Source organism: Coregonus clupeaformis, unplaced genomic scaffold (assembly GCF_020615455.1).
Source record: "Coregonus clupeaformis isolate EN_2021a unplaced genomic scaffold, ASM2061545v1 scaf0542, whole genome shotgun sequence".
Taxonomy (NCBI): Eukaryota; Metazoa; Chordata; class Actinopteri; order Salmoniformes; family Salmonidae; genus Coregonus; species Coregonus clupeaformis.
In genome coordinates, this window is record NW_025533997.1 from 111,804 (window position 1) to 127,960 (window position 16,157).

Genomic DNA, 16,157 nt, shown 5'->3' on the forward strand with positions numbered 1-16,157 from the left:
GATAGACGTACACCAGGGACAGGCTGCTCATCTGCACCTTATCACCGGATTCTCACTAGGAAAGGTATGAAAATATGAATATGAAGTCATGCAGAAAGAGATGAAAACTTCTGCAAATGAAATCAGGGCACTTTGAAAGAAATATGAGGGCGGGAGACGGTTTTATTAGAGAAAGGAAAAATACATTTCTCGCTTATTTGACCTTGCCGTTTTTTTTCTTTATTTCTCTGTCATTTCTCTGTTGGAGACCATAGAGGACAGTTGAAGGAGCCTGGGTTTATATTATTATCTGATGTAATGAGACTGTTTATCTGCTGATTATTCCGTGTTTCTTGGCGGTGTGTCTGTAGTGCACTGGAGAGCAGAGACAGGGGGTAAAGCTTACAGTGACAAGGCTCATTAACAGGAAATATTCCACCACGCTACTGAGGTCTGGCTGTCGTCGACAGCAACGCCGGACTAATTATGCGCTGTAAGTGGAGTTTTGCAGAAGTAATAACCCCTGCTTTCTGCATATGCAAATATGACAGACCTGATCATTAGGTTTTATATCTCAAAGCCAAATTGTATTTTGTAAAATTGTCGAAGCCAAGGGCAAATTCATAACACTGCATCTCACATTCCAATACATTTTTATGAGCTTTCACCATAAATGTAACAGCATTGTGAATGTCATGGATAATGTGCTAACAAAGTTATTGTCTAACATGATATTATTAAACCAAGAAAAAAAATTACCTTGATGTGCTGTGCCAAGTTATTAGTAATTGGCAAATGGAGTAATTTAGCCCGAACAGTAAAGTCGCTGCAGTGGTTGTCCCTGAAAAACGTAAATTATATTGTCTAAAACAGCTCCAAAACTTACACTTTCAATCATCAACTGATACTACTTTCAATGACAGTCACAATGATATGAACGTCATGGGAGAGTTTATAGACTTTGTGACTTGGTAGCAGTTTGAAGGATGCTTTTTAGTCTTTAAATCTTCTATTGCGTACTTGTCCTTGACCCAGTTGGAACCAGAGGAAACAGGGAGAGAGCGAGATAGAGAGAGACTGATTCAGTTGTAATGGGGTTCAGTGAACTGGCTTTAAAACAGCTGCAGTCTACTCAGCATGTGCGCTTGCCAGGCCTAACTATGCACCCTCTTAAACCTAACAGACTTTTCTCTCAATAGCAGTGGTAAAAGGAGTTATCCCCCAGTACCCTTGTTAGACAGGTGACTTTTATTGCGCAATCTACATTCTATTACATTCCCACCTCAGCTCTTATATGAGACTGACAACCATTTCCAGGACATTATGAGTGCCTAGCTATTTGGGGATAAGCTACATGAACTGTTTGATTCTCTGAAATCTATTTGATGTCACATTCTTTGCAGTGGTAGAAAAACACTTTGCCCTGGAGTGAAATATTTGGGAAAATGTGTAGGTGTATGCTTGTGCATGCATGCGGGCACGTGTGTCCATCAGTCTTGTCTGTTTGTCTGTCTGTATGTCTGTCTGTCTGTGTGTGTTGTCGTGTCAGTGAATTCCTCCAGAAATATTCAGGAACAGGTGTGCTTCATCCTGCCTGAGTGCTTTTCTGCCTGGATAACACTCACAAGAAGATGAGACAGCTCTCTCCTCCATCTCATTCCCATGGCAATGCTTATGTGCAAATCTCTATTTTCTTCATGCAAATTGATCTCCTCAGCTATGTTTAAGTTCAATTAAGCGTTTGGCGCTCTATTCTGTGTCCACATGGGGTATGGGGTATAGCCGAGTATAGGCTCTCCTCCACTTAGGTAGCGATATCATATCTGATTCCTTCTCACCTCCGTGGTTGCATGTTAGAGCTGAGGAGAGAGGGGGCTGCATGACATTAATACCTAACTAGATATATACGGGCTTTGTTTGTTTAGCTGGATGGATCTGTGGACTAGCCAGTCCTCTGGGTCTTCATGACTTGGTGCCTCTTTGCTGGGAAACTGACACATTCTAGTAACACAGAGCCAATTTACAACCCGCTGGACTCCTAGATTGTGTTTGCGAAGAGATGAAATTGGCATTTCTTCAACGCTGCATTGAAAGTGTTTCTCCCTGTTTTTTTATCAGCCTATCAAGCTCTCTCCCTGATACTCTCCTGTGGTATGTGGTATTAGAATAGATACCAGAATAATGAGCTATGTATTCTCCTCCTCCATCCCTTGGCCTCCTCCGATATTGCCACTCTCTCTCTCACTCCAGTTTGACACGCTCATTGTTTAGCATGGCGTGGATCTTGGGATGGTTAATATTATTCCAGCGCGCTGGTAAAGTCAGATAAACCTCTAATTGAAATTTGGTTGTGGAACACCAGAGAGCGATCGTCTCTGGCTACATGCTAGAGTGGGAAGGAGAGTCATCAATAGAAGTTAAAAAGCTCTGTGTGTGGCAATTCAACAGCTTGAGGCTCTAAGTCCGAACCAGGGGGCATCACTAGACCAGAACATATACCTGCATTTCCCAAACCGCCTGGAAGGTGTCCCCTCAGAACCCATTCCATGTGTATAAAGAAGGAAGATATTTTTCAAGTTTGTGATAAGAATATGCTAATTTCAATTTGTGTTACTGTAGCATGAACATGTATACATTTTTCCTGGATTTAATTAATACAACACTCTTCCCAGTACTTGAAGTCAACTGCCAGTACTAAGTTTGTCTAGGTTCGGGGCCAAATGTAACTTCTGGTCTCAAAGAGGGTGAAATCATTGACTGCTCAACAGTACACATGGTTTACCTCTTGTTAGGTTATTTTGGCCTTTATATCTTACTGATATGTTTTGCTAAATTATACATTTTCTGAATGAATTGCTGAGCATCGCCACTTAAGCATGACAGAGATTTTTTTTTTAAAGAAGAGATTCTAGCAATGTTTTTTTTCCCCTCTTGTTTGACTGAGCTTAACTGAGAGTGGCTTGGGTGCACTTGGGTGGACATATATATTCTTAAAAATGAATCTAGGCTTATTCTCTGTACTGCCAGTGTGTGTGAGCATGTTTTATCTCCTTTTTATGGCAAGGATAAAATATTTTATGTCCTGTAAACTGGATAAAATATAATAGCTTTGTTACTCCAAACATGTTTAAATCATATTTCTTTACTAGAAAGAATAAACAGTTTGAATATTGGTCAGTATGTATTCCTCAATTATCAATGACAAATCTAGGTTACTGAGTGAAAGTGATAGGCTACTGTATGTTTTTAACTATCATCCAATTGCTATTGAACATGGAGTGGAAATCAGAAAGAAGACTTACTGTATGTGTTGGAATGAAAAACTGATGGACATGCATCACGTGACATGAGCTTCCATGAGGAGTAACAGTAGGCCACGCCCCCTCGAGTGCGTCGCTGTCCAGTACCCTATGCTGCTAGCTCTGTCAGAAACAGTGATCGGAGGCGCGCACTTGAGCTGTATTATCCGGAGGGCTGGGCACGCAGATTGCTGCTGGAGTGGAGACAGGAGACAGCGAAAGTTCTGCGGCGAGAGCTATAGCAATTAATCAAACCAAGACAACAAACAGCTTTTTTGTGAATTAAATATTTTTGATTTTAATTAATCTGAAGTTTTAGAGGACATAAAATATATGTTTTTCGATATGATTTAGGGTCCTAGAGTGACAGCATAACACCACTCAGTGTGGTACAACTGACAACAGTCATGATTTGGACTATTTTAATATGCTATTTCGTGACATCTACACTTGGGAATAAGACAGAGGAAAGGATACCGTTCTTTCATGGACATGTATTCGAGAACTCTGAGCCAGGATCCAAAGTAAATGGTCTCAGCATTCCTGTGAAGCGGGTTGACGCGCGGAGATGGTGCTCCAACTCCGGCATGCATCTGAAACTCTTGGGAGACGGAAGTGAAGATTTCCGGGTATTTGCCCACCACAAACGCGGACACATACTTCTGAAAACCTCGATCATCCTGGACAGAGAGGAGCGCTCCGAGTACCTGCTCAGCCTGGGTCTGTGCTGCCAAAGCTGCGCCGCCACTGACCTTGTGGTCGCAGAAGTTGCATCTGTGAAAGTGGACGTTTTGGACACTAATGACCACGAGCCAACATTCCCTAATGCTGATATAAAAATTAGTCTGGACGACGCCACTGCCCTGCGGTCTGTGGTGTATAAGGTAACGGCGGAGGATACAGACAGCGGGAAAAACGCTGAACTCATTTACTTTGCTCTTCCCAAAAATTGCAGTTTCTATGTGGTACCAAAAACTGGAGATGTACTGCTGGTGGACTCTATATTGGGTCTTACCGCCCCCATAAAGTTTAACGTGTTTGCGATGGACCACGGCTGGCCCTCACGGACCAGTCAGAGTATTGAAATCGAGATTAATCCCCGGCAATGGCCAGCGGTTCCACCGCCGTCCCAGGACAAACCGAATACCAGACTACCTCGGAAGTCGAGGTCCCTGCTAGAGTCGGACGAGCCGGTAGTAATAAATGTGTCCGAGGATGCCAGTATCGGTTCTGTTGTGATGAACTTGTACCCGGTGAGGTTTCAGGCTGCCAGCTTTGAGTTGATGGATCCTGGTGCGGACAGCTCACCCGTCACGGTGAGTCGGGACAGCGGAGATATAGTTATTACCCGGCGCCTGGACCGGGAGACGGATCCTCTCGTGGAGATTACTGTGAAGGTTCAGGATAAAAGAGGTGAGAGTGCCTTTGCAATGTTATATTTCTGCTTCAATGTTGTTTCTCTCTTCAACGTACTGCGTTAAATACATTATTATTATTATCTATTAGTGTATTTCTTCGCTCTTCAACTTGCCATGCTTTAAAGTGCAATGATTTAAAATGTATTCGTTTCTGTGTTTACATGTTTAATTAACACGGTCAGTTTTGCCTTCATGGTCCCAAGAGGTTGAAACCATGCGTGTGCGTAAATTATGCATGGAGAGACGTGCGCCTTGCAAATAGTTACCCTGGGAAAAATGTAATGCCCACAAGTTAAGCTTATAATACAGAACATAAATTCACATTATGCTACGATTTGTTGTCTGCATATGTGTTCTGGTATTAGTGCAGATGTTCTCAATTTACAGGAGGCGTGCGGATGCTACTGTTTCTAACGACTCAATCACACCGACAGTGTAATTGCATTTTGGTACACTAGAAGTACATTAATAACTGTAGGTTAATTATCACCTTCAGAAAAGGATCCGTTCATGTACTTTTGAGAGCCAGGCTACAGCTAAAATGCATTGCTAATGCAATAATATTCTTTATCTGCACTGCTCCCATTGGTAATCCTGCGCCCAGCATATGTAAACCTTTCTGACCATGGACTTTTATGAGTGCTCAACTTCCTTAGTGTTGGCCACAGCAGCTCCAACTGACACATAAGATGTGTAGAATTGCAGGAAATTAGCTGTAAAACTGCAACAAAAAAAATTATCTAAAGCAAATGTATTTGTTTAGCTTTTGTTAATAAAATACATTTTCTGCTAACAGATCGCTCTGAAGATATTAATTATAGTTTTTAATTCCGGTGCTGAGTTAATGTGAGTTAATGTGTAGTGGCTAATTGTATAGCTAATAGGCTATGTGTTTGCAGATCCAGATCGATTGAGGTGAATGAACCTACAGCAAAAAATGTGATAATGGATGCTGTAATCTTTGCTTGTGTTTTAGTTTTTGCTGTTCTCCAAATAGCATTTTAGAGTTTTTAAATTGTATAGAAATGCAGTAAATGAGCTTCACACAGACCTCACTAAAAATCTGACCCTGGCTATGGCCCTGTGTCTCAGGCATGATAAACCTCATTGTTTGAAGCGATAAGTGATGTGCTGGCTTTTTGGTTTAGAGTGATGTGCTGTCTTTTTGGTTTTGAGTGGGGACCTGTAGATTATTGTAGCCTAGCCCTACAGTATTGACTTTGTTTAGTGTTCATATTTGTATAAAGTCAAAAGTTTTAGAACACCTACTCATTCCAGGGTTTTTCTTTATTTTTACTATTTTCTACATTGTAGAATAGTAGTGAAGACATCGACACTATGAAATAACACATATGGAATCATGTAGTAACCAAAAAAGTGTTAAACAAATCAAAATGTATTTTATATTTGAGATTCTTCAAATAGCCACCCTTTGCCTTGATGACAGCTTTGCACACTCTTGGCATTCTCTCAACCAGCTTCACCTGGAACGCTTTTCCAACATTCTTGAAGGAGTTCCCACATATGCTGAGCACTTGTTGGCTGCTTTTCCTTCACTCTGTGGTCCGACTCATCCCAAACCATCTCAATTGGGTTGAGGTCGGGGGATTGTGGAGGCCAGGTAATCTGATGCAGCACTGCATCACTCTCCTCCTTGGTATAATAGCCCTTACACAGCCTGGAGGTGTGTTGGGTCATTGTCCTGTTGAAAAACAAATGATAGTCTCACTAAGCCCAAACCAGATGGGATGGCGTATCGCTGCAGAATGCTGTGGTAGCCATGCTGGTTAAGTGTGCCTTGAATTCTAAATAAATCACAGACAGTGTCACCAGCAAAGCACCCCCACACAATAACACCTCCTCCTCCATGCTTTACGGTGGGAAAATACAGATGCGGAGACCATCCGTTCACCCACACGTGTCTCACAAAGACACGGCAATTGGAACCAAAAATCTCAATTTTGGACTCCAGACCAAAGGACACATTTCCACTGGTCTAATGTCCATTGCTCGTGTTTCTTGGCCCAAGCAAGTCTCTTCTTCTTATTGGTGTCCTTTAGTAGAGATTTCTTTGCAGCAATTCGACCATGAAGGCCTGATTCACACAGTCTTCTCTGAACAGTTGATGTTGAGATGTGTCTGTTACTTAACTCTGTGAAGCATTTATTTGGGCTGCAATTTCTGAGGCTGGTAACTCTAATGAACTTATCCTCTGCAGCAGAGGTAACTCTGGGTCTTCCTTTCCTGTGGCGGTCCTCATGAGAGCCAATTTCATCATAGCGCTTGATGGTTTTTGCGACTGCACTTGAAGAAACTTTCAAAGTTCTTGACATTTTCCGTATTGACTGACCTTCATGTCTTAAAGTAATGATGGACTGTCGTTTCTCTTTGCTTATTTGAGCTGTTCTTGCCATAATATGGACTTGGTCTTTTACCAAATAGGGCTATCTTCTGTATACCCCCCAACCTTGTCACAACACAACTGATTGGCTCAAACTCATTAAGAAGGAAGGAAATTCCACAAATTAACTTTTAACTAGGCACACCTGTTAATTGAAATGCATTCCAGGTGACTACCTCATGAAGATTGTTGAGAGAATGCCAAGAGTGTGCAAAGCTCTCATCAAGTCAACGGGTGGCTATTTGAAGAATCTAAAATAAAAAAAATATTTTGATTTTGTAAACACTTTTTTGGTTACTACATGATACCAAATGTGTTATTTCATAGTTTTGATGTCTTCACTATTATTCTACAATGTAGAAAATAGTAAAAATAAAGAAAAACCCTTGAATGAGTAGGTGTTCTAAAACTTTTGACCGGTAGTGTACATTTGCCAGTTGCCTCTGTCACAATAGCTTACTAATATGCTATAGGTAAGGCAGCAGTACAACCCACCTTTTACGAGTAATTGTTCAGGTGCCATGCACGCTGCGAGATAAAAAAAGTGCTATATTTTACCCAGCTGTTCGAAAGTGATGGGTGGATTACACAATATCTGCATTCATGCAGATGATCATTCAACCAGTGTTGCCTGTCTACAACAACGAGCAAAGGGAAATTGGCGTCTGTGTGTGTAAAGCTGGTGCGCTCTGCATTCATTTCTAGGCTATTAGAAGTATGGGGGCCTATTTTCATGCATTGGAGTGAATAAAACCTCCATCATTTCACATTTTCTAATTTCCCTCGCTGAGTGTTGTGAAATGATTTAATGAATCCCAAAATGGTTGTGTAGTTCAGGTATTAACCACAGTTTTTTTCTGATCAAAAAACCTACTTGACTTGATTTGAAATGTTCCAGCAGACACCAGTGTTTAATTTGGACAAATCTGTGCTTGGGGAACCGGAATGCCAAGCGGTGGGAATGTGGTGGAGTCTAATCCTTTTTGAGTGAAGATCCTGCTCGACCTGGCTCCATCTGCTCGCATTATCCGTGTAATCCCATCTCATTCACGTTCTCATTTCTGGGATTTAGAGAGGCAGCACAGTTTGTTGGAGAACTCGTGCGCTTTTTCGAGGGAATAGAGTGGCGTTAAAGTTGTGCGTTTTTCGCACAGAGTGTGCTCCGTGGCCCACTCACATCTTTCCGCGGCATCCATGTGCTGCACAGCCGAGGCGTGCTACAACCACTCCTGAATGAGTTGTTGCCAGGGTTGGTTATTTAATTAGCTCGGCCTTTGGTGTTTTCATTACTGTCTGTGTGCTTGTCCTGCGGCCTGATTTCCAGAACCTTCTGTAGATGTTGCGTGTCTGGCCAAGAGGGTGTGCTTGTGTGTGTGTGTGTGTGTGTGTGTGTGTGTGTGTGTACTGTGAGCAGGTTTCTCGGAAGCCAGGGGATTCACAGTAATGAGGAAAAACAGCTGGCTTTAATCAAGTAAGAGAAGTGTGTCGGTTGACCTCACTTGTAACAGTATCTGTGAACTAGACCAGCTCCCTATTGAGTACATGTAGACTAGCACACACACACACACACACACACTCACCCAATCACCCACCCTCCCACCCACCCACACATCTACACACACACACACACACACACACACACACACACACACACACACACACACACACACACACACACACACACACACACACACACACACCCACACACACAAACACAAACAGAAGTCATATTTGTGTTTATCCTTGTTAATAATTTCATATTGCAAAGATCATGCAAGCACACTGTGATATTTCCCACTGGTGGTGTATTGTTGCAACCTGGTCTCAGAGCATTTTGTATTATTCTGTATGTAAATCCGTGATACAAAATTTTGTATGATATGTATTGATGTGTGGCTGGCCATCAATCATTTTGTATGATTTGTTATGATTTACAAATCATATTATATGTTACGAATTTGCAAAACGTACAATATGTTACGAATTTGCTAAACGTACAATATGTTGCACATTTGCAAAACGTACAATATGTTACGAATTTACTAAACGTATGATACGTTACGAATTCTAGCTAGGTGGCTAATGTTAGCTAGCTCGCTAATGTTAGCAAGGCTAGGGATTAGGGTTAAGCGTTAGGGTTAAGGTTAGGGTTAAGTGTAGGAGGTAGGTTAAAGGGTTAAGGTTAGGGTTAGGGAAAGGGTTATCTAAAAGGGTTAAGGTTAGGGTTAGGGCAGTGCTTCTCAATTATTTTCTGTTGCGCCCCCCCTAGGAAGAAGTAAACATTTCGCGCCCCCCAACTCTCCGCCACAACTGGAAATAGTATCATTTGTCTATGAAATTGTTCTAAGTACACCTCTGCATAACATTGTATCCTTATTAACATTAAAGAAAATAAAAATAAAATAAAGAAATCTAGATCAACTTACAACAAAGAATAACTTTATTAACATTGTTTTTTAGTCTGTAACAGAAAAGACTTAAAGTGCATCAATTTGCCTGAAATTTGCCTTATTTAAACTGTAATTTTTTTTGGACCATTTGATACTGAAAAATAAAATAAAATATAATAAATAAATAATAATAAATTCAAATTGATCAGCAACATTAACTCAGGAGCCCAATATATGAAACACTGACCTATAAAACAAAAATGAATAAAACCATTTGTGCTGATTTTTTTTTAGCAAAATGAGGAAGTCAGGATTAATGGCAAAAGGCACGTTTGTCTTTGAGTTTATCTACCAGCTGTTCTTTAAGATCGTTAGCAATGTCATTTATACGTCTGGCGACAGTGTCATTGGACAGAGGGATAGTTTTTATTTTTGCAGCACTTGCGTCATCCAGCATGACAGAGACCATGTCTAATGCTGCAGGCAGTATCAGCTCCTCTGCTATGGAGTGTTTTTTTTTGCACTGAGCAATTTGGTACGCCACCTTATATGATGCTAACAGTGCTCGCTGGTTTCCTGAAGTAGCATTCACAAAGCGGGACGATTGTTGGCAATATTCGGCATGTTTTCGCTGAAAAAACTCAAGCGGCTTATCAGCGTGATTGGGGTGTAATGTATTTAAGTGACGCCTTAATTTATTTGGCTTCATGCTGTCCGCTGCCAACATTTTTAGACACAGTAAACATACCGGTCTTTCCTCTTCTCCCACCGTAGGCACAGTGAAGCCAAGCGCTACATACGCTTCGTCATATTTCCTCGTCTTAGCTTTCGGGAGACTTACGTTTGTCTCATTATCTCCGTCTCTCTCCGCCTTTATTTTCATCCCTGTTAGATATGTTTCCATGGCGTCTCTTAAGGGTTTGTTATCTGCACTTCATATCTCCTACTCTGTGCTTTTGTTCGGTGCAAAAAAAACCTACTCCCTGCGGCAAAAAAAAGCATGTTCCCCGGGGTCACACGCGCCCCCCCGGCATCGCTCCGAGCCCCCCCAGGGGGGCGCGCCCCACTATTTGAGAAGGACTGGGTTAGGGGAAGGGTTAGCTAACATGCTAAGTAGTTGCAAAGTAGCTAACAAGTAGTAAGTAGTCAAAGTTGCTAATTAGCTAAAGTTGTATGTGATGAGATTCAAACTCATAACCTTTGGGTTGCTAGAAGTTCACATTATACGCCCACCAATCCACCCCGACCAGCCACCCTCCTTTCGTTTTTGCCTTAAGTAACCATCTGTCTTATGTAACCATAAGTGGCGCAGTGGTCTAAGGCACTGCATCGCAGTGCAAGCTGTGCCACTAGAGATCCTGGTTCGAATCCAGGCTCTGTCGTAGCCGACCGCGACCGGGAGACCCATGGGGTGGCGCACAATTGACCCAGCGTCGTCCAGCGTAGGGGAGGGAATGGCCGGCAGGGATGTAGCTCAGTTGGTAGAGCATGGCGTTTGCAACGCCAGGGTTGTGGGTTCGATAAAATAATGTATGTGCTAACTGTAAGTCGCTCTGGATAAGAGCGTCTGCTAAATGACTAAAATGTAAATGTAAATGGAGTGTCTCGAATTCAGATACAGAATAATACGAAATGTTCTGAGACCAGGTTGATCCTACAGGAGAGTAGGAGCATGTAGTCAGAGTCAGACAGATGGAAGATGAAAATATATTGCCTGTTATTACTTTATTTATCAGGATCAAGCAGCCGCTGCTATATATCTTCAAACATCATATTGTATTGCACATTATTAACTGTTATACAGACATGCACACTAAGCGATGCACACGTTTCTGCCTGGTGGCCAGTGAGTGAGCTAGGCTGTGGTTTGATAACAGAGCTCTATGCAGCTTGCATATCATGCTAATTAATGTGCTGCACATAGTCCTGTGACCACCCCCTTGTCTCCTACCTCCCCTGTTCAGTTGATTCTCTCTATTCAGTCTGCTGTAATTGTCCGTGTCTGTTTGTTTCCCATACCGGGGGGTGTTGGACCTGGCTCATCAATAGCTATCCTGGAGTGAGAGAGTTATTCGCTTTCCTAGGGTCAGTCAGACTTTCTCCTCTGTTGTCACTGCCAGCTGGGGTGAGAGGCTCCCCATTTTCCACTGGCTGGCCTGGGGTAAAATAGCCTTCTCAGGTGAGTTGGGCTCTACTCTCTATTAGCTTGTCTTTGGGGAGTCACCCAGGGCTCTTTCCATTATCTGGCTTTGGGGGAGAGCAGAGCACCACTTGATTCCTGTATGGTTATCCCTATCTCTGTCTGACTGTCTGGCTGTCTGTCTGTCTCAACCACCTAAGCGGTCCCAAAAACACACAGCCCCACTCTGTTTCTCCCTTCATCCCTCCCTCTCTCCCTCCCTCCATTCCTCCTTCTCTCCCTTCCTGCCTCCTTCACTTCTTATCTGATCTCCATGTTCTGAGAGAAGTCTCTTCCTAATTGCTCTGTGAAGCTCTGTAATATATAAATGGGAGGCCTCTTTAGCTGTGTATTGGTTGAGGCTATGGGCTCCTGTTGGATATGTCTGGTCTCCATGATATTGCTGCAGTGGGATCAATTAATGTGTGCGTGGGGGACGAAGAGGGGGAGCGTGTGTGTGGATCAAACAGGCGTGTGGCGTTAGACTTCCAGTCTTAATGCTCTCTGCCTTGCAGCACGTTTTACTATCTCTATATCCTGTCTGGGTCATCATTGCTCTATGTACTCTCTTCCCTCGTTCTCCCTTCAGCTCCTCCTCCTATCTATCTATCTATCTATCTATCTATCTATCTATCTATCTATCTATCTATCTATCTATCTATCTATCTATCTATCTATCTATCTATCTATCTATCTATCTATCTATCTATCTATCTATCTATCTATCTATCTATCTATCTATCTATCTATCTATCTATCTATCTATCTATCTATCTATCTATCTATCTATCTATCTATCTATCTATCTATCTATCTATCTATCTATCTATCTATCTATCTATCTATCCATCCATCCATCCATCCATCCATCCATCCATCCATCCATCCATCCATCCATCCATCCATCCATCCATCCATCCATCCATCCATCCATCCATCCATCCATCCATCCATCCATCCATCCATCCATCCATCCATCCATCCATCCATCCATCCATCCATCCATCCATCCATCCATCCATCCATCCATCCATCCATCCATCCATCCATCCATCCATCCATCCATCCATCCATCCATCCATCCATCCATCCATCCATACATCCATCCATACATCCAATCTATCTATCATAGTGTTTGACTGTCTCATCCACACAGAGGGAGCTGGGTTTTGGGTTTGAGCAGAAGTTGATAGGTTTTCGGGGACTTAATTCCTCTCCTCCCTGGTGTTACTGTTAATCTGATTGGAAAGAGCCTGGAAATTAAACAGCATATGGGAGGCTTCCTCTCTCTGTCAGGGAACCAGAAGATTGTGTGCTTGCTCACGTGTACACAACACAAGTTAACTAAGTTTCTCTCTCCCCCTCTCACCCCCCTCTCTCAAACACGTACACACACTGTGCAAACATGCATAGACATACATGAAGACGCATACATCCAAACCCACATAACATATGCACACAACACACACCTACGCAGCATATGATCCGACACATACATTCTCACCTGCTGTAGATACCCTCGCTCGCAATCAGCTCACACATACTTTGCCCTGGTATGATGCATAAACAGAACTTATACCTGTGAACTTCTACAAACTCTCTCTCTCTCTCTCTCTCTCTCTCTCTCTCTCTCTCTCTCTCTCTCTCTCTCTCTCTCTCTCTCTCTCTCTCTCTCTCTCTCTCTCTCTCTCTCTCTCTCTCTCTCTCTCTCTCTCTCTCTCTCTCTCTCTCTCTCTCTCTCTCTCTCTTTCTGTCTCTGTCTGTACTTCACACCCTATTTTCTCTCTCCTCCGCTCTCTCTGTTTCATCTCATTCCTCAGTCAGTCAATTCACACATGCCTACACATGCATGCACACACAAACACACTCACACACATGTATGTATGCACACACACTTACCATACACAACCAGTTCAGCAGATTTAAAGAATACTAGAATGATTACAGATTTATATAATGTGTTTCTCTTACAGTTTTTCTCCATTGGTTTGGCTCATTTCTTGAAACAGAAATTACATTCTCAAAACTACATGGACAAACCTCCAAACCACTTGGCAATTGTTCACAACAGAATTGAATTTCTCATTCATTTCATCAAATTGCAAATGTCTAAGTACATGTCTCAATGTCTCAGTACATCTTTGCAAATGATTAAGTACAGGTAGCCTACATTTAGCACAATTTCCAAGTGAATAGATCTTGTTGATCTAAACTGATTGTTGATTCTCAGTCTAATGGTTGTTCGCTCCAAAACGTGTCAGCGTCATTTCATTGTATAAGTCATCACATGCACAATAGTCTGTTCAATTGTCAAAATTAGTCAAGAACATAATACCATGAATACCATATATGAATCCCTTGAACATTTGATAAATTTATTACAGCAATTGACAGTCAGGTGAAACTAGAACTTGACTAACGAAGGAGGAGTTTCACACATCTCAGATGACCAATCAAACAGTATGTTTAGTTACCTGACAGGTGCTGTCCATGACTGTGAATGCTGCCAAACATGTATGTAAAGAGCTTGACCATGCAGGACCAGTACAATTTCTGAACATGGAGGCACCTGGCCAAGTAAATGAACAAGGGCAACTGCCTGCTCGAGGAAGAGGAAGAAGAAGAAGAGGAGGAGGAGGAGTAAGGGTGCGTGGTGGTGGAATAGGGGGAAGAGGCCGAGGAGCACGAAGACACCATGCTGTCCCGGATGAAATCGGGCCACAATTATAGACCATGTCATCAACCATGGCCTCACAATGGCGGAGGCAGGTCGCCGAGTGCAGCCTAATGTGCCTCGCTCAACAGTCTCCTCCATCATCCAAACCTTTCTGCAGGGAAAACAGGTATGTAGTCAGTCAATGATGGAATTATATGTTGTATAGGACAGGACACTGTGCATAGAGCAAGAAATATATTTATTTACATATTTACCTATTCATTTAGTGTGTGTGTGTGATAGGCCTACAGTAATATCTTACCTCAATGGGATGTTATGATACTAAAAATGACAAGAAAAACATTGGAGAAAATAAACTATGGAATAGTTTATTTTCTACAGTATTGATGATACAGTTTACAGTAGTATTCCAGTCACTGTGCAGTGATGCATTAGAATTGTGGTAAAGTTACTGTAAGTAAAACAACAATACAATTACATAGGTAACTCATTCTGTAAGGAATACATAAGGTATACATTACGAATGGAGTGTTGTCCTTTGACTTCTATATCTAGGATTGGACGACAACCTTGCACAGGTGGCAGAGGAAAACTTCTCAATGAACAACAAGAACAAGAGATCTGTAACATGGTGATGGCAAATAATGCCATCACATTGAGACAGATCCGCGCTGCAATCCTACAAGACAATGCCATATTCCAAAATGTCAACTCTATAAGCATCTCCACAATAGACCGGATATTGAAGAAGCATCAGATGACAATGAAGCAAATTTACAGGGTACCATTTGAGAGGAACTCTGATAGAGTGAAAGAGCTGCGGTACCAGTATGTACATGTAAGTCAGTTACTGGTTGTCCATCATTATAACATTTTTACAATTAAGCAGTGGTTCCCAAACTTTTTTGGCTTCAGTACCCACTTTACCTGATTTGTGTATCCAGGTAATCCAGGTATGGAAGTATTTGATTTATCTGACTTCAACATTTCGCCTAAAAACTGCAGCTTACTGTATGATGCAATTATCATTATAATCCTTATTTTGAAGAATATAACATACAATAAGAAAAGGGGTCAAAGAGCTGCAATTAGTGCCTCCCATGTAAATCTATCTAATACTGTGGGTTTTACTGTAACATTTCAGTAAGTCTAGTCATTGATGATTTCCCCCTCCCCTTTCTGTCAAATACCCCCTGTAGTACCTCTGCATAGGGGTACATGTACCCCAGGTTTGGAACCACTGGAGTAGTGGCCAGTAGTATATTGAACTTGTGGAGAACATAGAACATTCCTATGTAATTGTCTGTAACTGTAGTGTATGACTCTTCTGTATGACTGATTTGATGTTTTCTTTTTTTACGCTATTGTAGAGAATAATGGCATTGGAAGGAAACGAGACCCATCACATCCTCGTGTTTGTGGATGAAGCTGGCTTCAACCTGGCCAAGGGCCGAAGACGTGGCCGTAATATTATTGGCCACCGGGCCATGGTGGATGTCCCAGGCCAGCGAGGGGGCAATATAACTATGTGTGCTGCCATATCGGAGAATGGTGTGGCCACTCACATCCCCAGTCTTGGCCCATACAATACACAGAAGCTCCTCATCTTCTTGGACCGCCTTCATGTTGATTTGATCCCTGAAAATGAGAGCGGTCTCGTAGGGGCCTCACCTACCACAATATGTCATTGTATGGGACAATGTGAATTTCCACCGTGGCCCGCTCATCAGGGCCTGGTTCACTACTCATCCAAGGATGGTCATGGTGTTCCTACCACCTTACTCTCCTTTCCTCAATCCTATTGAGGAGTATTT

The 16,157-nt window shown here is 42.2% G+C and overlaps 1 protein-coding gene across 1 annotated transcript in view; it reads left to right on the top strand.

Annotated features, from left to right (window-relative positions):
• Nucleotides 1-3,460: 3,460 nt before the first annotated feature.
• LOC121562644 (neural-cadherin-like) overlaps nt 3,461-16,157 on the top strand; it is a gene marked incomplete at its 3' end in the record, with an annotated part of 188,222 nt that continues 175,525 nt past the window's right edge. The window contains exon 1 of the mRNA XM_045215873.1: nt 3,461-4,691. Within this exon, the coding sequence (XP_045071808.1) occupies nt 3,686-4,691 (1,006 nt within the window). The remainder of the gene's footprint in view (nt 4,692-16,157) is intronic.